Here is a 5,705-nt window from a genome sequence, read left to right as displayed (position 1 = left end):
TTAGGTTTGATAAGGTTAGGTTAAGTTTAAAAAAGGAGCACCGCCAACTAATCGGTGGAGAATAACGTTTACCGACATAGAGTGACCAAAGTCTTCAGGGTAACTTAATCGGGCCGGCGGTGATAGCAGATGTTTGAAATAAGAGTCGGACGATTTTACATACCTATGAAGTATCTTGAATTCATGCCTGGTTCCAATTGATTCCTCATAAAAATGGTGGTTCTACTTTTATTCTTGCATCTCATATAGAAAGAAACTTGAACGCATAACAATAATCTGTGACGACTCGGACTCTCTTTTTGATTTACTATTTTCAGTCACTCTCAAAGCAAGAAAAGCGGCATTGTTTCTTCGGAAACATTCAGCTGCATTAGTGTCTCCACAACATACGGTTAAAATGGCGAATTACCTCTGGAATATGGACAGGGATACTAGGGTTGAGAATTGACATTTTGAAATCGAGTCTGGTAATTGCGTTATACTTCAAATGAGACGGATTATTACGATTATATGATGTAGTCTTCAGCTCAATTAAAAACCTGAGTCAAATACATTGTGCCCCCCGATTGTGCCCCTGAAAACTACTTACATAACTCTATATAAAATGAATTAGGGGTTTCCTCTGAGAATTTATTACATAAAAGAGCCGACACGCTTCGCCAAACGTTAATACTCGACCCTGTTATCACCACTCATCTTCCAGGAGTTCATAATTCAACTTATGCAAACCCTTAACAGTTCTTAGAAATTAATCTCGCCTCCGAAGAAAAAAAAAGAAAAAAAAAGAAATTGCAAAATTTAATCACCGTTCCATTGTTTTGGGTCTAGTTTGGTAGCCACTTCTGATGCCGAAAACCAAACAGTGATCAAGGAATTCAGCACAGGTTAGCCATCTGCCGGCTCAGTCAGATTGATGACATCTGTAGTTTCTCCATATCACTTTTGTGGCCATTTTCGCTCAGAGACACTGTCAACCCTTGATCCCAACGTTGATTATTGTTGATCTACATCGCTTGGACCCTTGGATCCTTGGACCGCTTGAACTTCCCAAGGTGATCCCAATCCAGTTCCACAATGGCGTTCCAAGGTGGGAATCCGCAACAACGGGTCCAGAAGGTGATGGTCCAGCCCATCAACTTGATATTCCGCTATCTGCAGAACCGCACCACCGTTTCCGTTTGGCTCTACGAGAACGTGAACACGCGCATTGAAGGTAAAGAAAGACCTTGAGATAGAGCAATGAACAGCAAGTTGTATACGGGGGTATGACGCCAAATGGTGGCCGGGGTTATAGAAGGCTCGAATGGGAGGTTTCATGTTGGATTAGTTCGTCGAAACTGCACTCACCTTCTCTACTGTTGAACAGTGTTCTAGGATGATCGAAATAAATATACAGGTCTTCAGGTTTGCCAATGTAGTACATTTTCCCAGACTACAATAAACTAAGACAAACAAACGTAGGAACCAAAAGGGTACTCATGACTTTTAACTGTCTGTAACAAAATTTGGGCACCATTGCTTATTGGTGACCAGCAAATTGAACAATAAAAAACCGAATCATCCCTATGACATTAACGTCTTTTGTTATCACCTCACTTTTCTGAATGATTGTATACTGGTTTTACTGTTTTCATCAACAAACTAGATTTAATTAACCTTTAGATTGATCAAGTAATAGCAATTTCTTAAGGCAATGCCAATTATTTTTTGTGAAATTTTATTGTAATTTTATTTGCAACACTGAGGAACATACTTGGCCCTCAAAAAGGTCCTGCTTCCCCTTACAATTCCAATTATGCCACATTGTAGAGTTTACATTCCATTTTATGTGCCTTTTTATTAATACAATGACGTCCTTGAAATTGATAATGAAAATAAATTATCTAATTAGATGCAGTAAAGTTATAAACAACTAATTTTCTTACAGAAGGTTAATACAGATTATTTAGAAAAAAAAGGACTTTCCTTAATTGATGAAAAGAGAAGCTGAAAAAAGGCAAATGCACTCCCAATATGAAGAAAACAGGATCAGAAAGCTCAACAAAATTATAAAAGAGAAAGAAGGGCCAGACGTCCGTCAACTAGCAAAGAAACGCTGCTCCAACCTCGTAAAGCACTCTCACTGCTGGTCACTCACTAGCTTCACAAGGTATACAAATTTTGCTGTAGACAGCTAAAGTCATGAGTACCAAAGAATAGATTCTTAAGCTGCCAGGCTTTATCTAATGGATATGGCTGATTAATTTATTGTTGAGGTTACGCAAATGGCACGGACTCTGCTGAGAAACATTTCAGTCCCCACTAGACATCCAAATACGATTTGTTTCAAATTGGTTGTGAATGATTATAAGCACTGTCTTTTCCCTAGGCTTACGTTTATCTCATCTCTCAAGAACACATAGGGCTAGTCAAGTAAACGCGTTCATGGACAACTGACGTTATTCCATGGAGTAAAATCAAAGACAACATGCCCAGCCACAACGCATTGTGCATGCATTGGGTTTTGACATTTTTTTCCATTTTACATGCTTGTCTAGGCAATTAGCATTGTGGTATTGAGCCAATTTGATAGTGCGTTCACTGATTAACACCAAACATGCTCATTTAGTGGGGTTTTGAAATACAACTCGCTCAAAATCACTCGCTTATTGAAAATTCAGTGGGCGAATGGTGCAACTTGACTGTAATGTTTGTCTTAGTTCTCTCTCCCCAAAATGCCCAAAATCAGGGTGCCGGACCACATTTTTCCTTGAATTTCCTTTACTTGACATCCCCCATAGCTCCTGAAGCGGGAAAATAGTACCTCATTCTAAACCAACTCAAAAACAACAGGCAAAAGCTGCATGCTAAAAAACAAAACTGAAAAAGAATCATTATTTATCGTCACAGTGAGAACCGATCATAAATTTAAGTCAGGTAAATAATAGTGATGGGATCAAATGAGTTTTCAGGATTGCTCGAAAGCTAGCAAAGTCAAAGGAGCAGCCGTTTCCAACATAAGGTAATGGGTTAGGTTTGACCAAAAAGGTAACCCTGGTTTGATCGAAGAAATCAGGGTTACGTATTGTGACTAACTAACGGGTTTCCGATGTTCCATATATGCCACTGAAAATGTAAATTGGTAGCGTAGCCCTTGTCTCAGCCTCCTGTGATTATTTATTTGATCCCATCATTAGTAATAATAATGCTGGTAGAAGAAAATGGTCTTTGATAATTTCTCATCCCTGCACACAGCCCTCCCAAACGTGTCGGTTTCATGTTTTGGTAAGTTCATTTGCACCGTTTTGTTTAAATCGCCTGATATGATCTCACTCTCAACTTGAAGGGTCGGCGATTCCACCTATATTTGAAAATCTTTTGCTCTCGAGTCGCCTCGGGATGACTCATTTCCTTAGTGTTGAATGAGTGCTTTTTCAAATGGGCGAACCTGTTGCCATTCCCGAGGATGAGGATTAATGAAGGCTGTGATAACGAAGTGGGAGATTCTCTTCGTTTTTCCGGACTTCCTTACCGCCATTGGGAACGGAATCACCTGCATTTCAAAATGAAAAGCTGTGATATATTGTATTGAGCTTTATGTTTAAATATTATCTGATCCACGAACGAGTTGGAGTTGTCAGATATGGCTAGCCCTTAAATGAAGAGTTGATGAGGAATTTTGATCAAAAACTTGGCCAAATCTAGCTACAGGATCAATAACTACTTATTCCCTACGAATATCTTAGGGGAGCAAATTGAACAATGAAGGAGCCCGAGAAAGAAGAGAGGTGGAATTCATTGTTATAGCTAGACTCATACAAATAACGTTGTCCGTATGTCAAGCAGAAATTCGAGATGGTTATACGAAGCGGTTTTCTTCCAAATACCTCAGTTAAGCTCTTTCTCACATCCAAACCCTCGAACTTCTGAAACTTCTGCTCGACATGAAAACAACGTATTCTTTTGAAGCCTAGTTCTTAGTTTATAACTAGTTATATATGTTAATATGTTGTTTCCACGTGGAGTACAATTTCAAGAAGTTTGACGGCTCGGATTCGCGAAAGAGTTAAAACAAACAATTGGGAAGAAAACCGGTTAGTAAACCATCTCAAATTTTGCGCTCGACAAACGAACTTTTTTATACGAGTCTAGCTATAACTAACCTGGATCCTCACGGGTTTGACGGTGGGGGGCTATCAAAACTCATGTTAAGCCTTTGCAATAGTTACAGTTAGAGGTGGGTTTAAAGGTTGAGAGATTTCTATTCTTTTCTTACCGCTAGCGAGAAAAAGAGCGTCATGGGCCGTTTGGCTCGCTTCCGGCTACATGGACTAGTTTGGGCCGCAAGCACATTTTTCACATTTAATATCACTCTGAATCACGAATGTTATGATTTATAACCAAGGCATGCATTTCGTTATTCTTCATTGGTTTCACGCAAGCCCCAATCTCTGATATCGAGTATCAAGTCATTAAATCAACGGAGCCGTTCGTCCTCCACTCGTACCATCTGAGAGGGCACAACTCCGCTCAACTCGGGAATCAGTTCTGTTGATTTAACGAGCTGATAGTACTTGAAAGTTGAAACACAGCATCCTCTGTGATATTCTTCCAAGCAATGAGTGATTTGACCTTTGGAAACAGAAAGAAGTCGCATGTGGGCCAATTCTGGGCTGTAGGGTGTATGTGGGATGTCCCAATTTGTTGGGAAGAAAATCACAGGGGATACATACAGTCAGCCATGTCTGGATTGACATGCATTAAGGAAACTTCTATCAGGAGATGACTTCAAGACCACAAATTTGCCATGGATGAAGCAGATTAATAAATGTATTGATAAAAAGGGTGATTACGTGGAAAAATGTCAAGAAATAATTTTTTGCACCCGCATACGTATTTTTGGAGTTGTTTCGATATTCTGATTTTAGAATGGGCACACCTCGTGTATCGTTTGGTTTTCTATGCTCCAACCTCATTATAAACCTGGCAATCTGGAATACCCTCCTAAAGTGAAAAATCGTGAAGGACTTAACTATCCCACGTCAATTCAATTGTAAAAAAGTGCCACTTGAGATTGAGTTGAAGTGGATTCTATTCTGAATGCTACAAAAACAAATTTCTAAGTCTTCTTCCTTTCATGTCTTTGAAATTCAAATTCAAACTAACAAGATGGCTCTTCCTTGTATGTAGATTACGCTTTCTTTTACAACATTGGCTTCATTGGTGTGGGTACATCAAGAGTATCATTCTCAAGAATTTGTTACATGATGTTGGTTTCCCCCGAATCAGGATCAGTTTACTAAACTCAACGCCCATTATACGTAATCTAGATCACATCTCAAGCTACAAAGTTCGTTAACACGATTGGACGCTTCAAACACTAAAAAGAACGCTATTGTGTTTTAGGTCGCATTGTTGGATTCGACGAGTACATGAACCTAGTTTTGGATGACGCGGCTGAGGTTCACCTAAAGAGACGCACCCGGAAAGAAGTTGGCCGCATTATGCTCAAAGGAGACAACATCACCCTGATCCAATCCTCGGATGGAACCACAACGGAGAATCCGAACTAATCCAATCGCGTGTTTTGTGTCCTCTTTGTAGCGTATGAATGATGTCGCAGTATTACGGGGAGACTCGGAGTTTCTTCTCGTGTTTGTGAACTTTTTTCGAGTGTCTCTTAAGCCTGAAATCTACTTGATCTCCATGGAAAAAAAGAAAGGAAA

General features: G+C 39.6%; 1 protein-coding gene across 1 annotated transcript; it reads left to right on the top strand.

Moving 5' to 3' along the window:
* The first annotated feature begins 935 nt into the window (after window positions 1-935).
* Window positions 936-5,705, top strand: LOC131883961 (small nuclear ribonucleoprotein E-like). The gene is made up of 2 exons (XM_059231573.1): window positions 936-1,213; window positions 5,386-5,705. The coding sequence occupies exons 1-2, from the start codon at window positions 1,075-1,077 to the stop codon at window positions 5,550-5,552; spliced, it is 306 nt and encodes a 101-aa protein (XP_059087556.1). The 5' UTR covers window positions 936-1,074; the 3' UTR covers window positions 5,553-5,705.

Source organism: Tigriopus californicus, chromosome 7 (genome assembly GCF_007210705.1).
Source record: "Tigriopus californicus strain San Diego chromosome 7, Tcal_SD_v2.1, whole genome shotgun sequence".
In the NCBI taxonomy this organism is placed as follows: domain Eukaryota; kingdom Metazoa; phylum Arthropoda; class Copepoda; order Harpacticoida; family Harpacticidae; genus Tigriopus; species Tigriopus californicus.
This window is presented reverse-complemented; position numbering and strand designations above follow the sequence as displayed.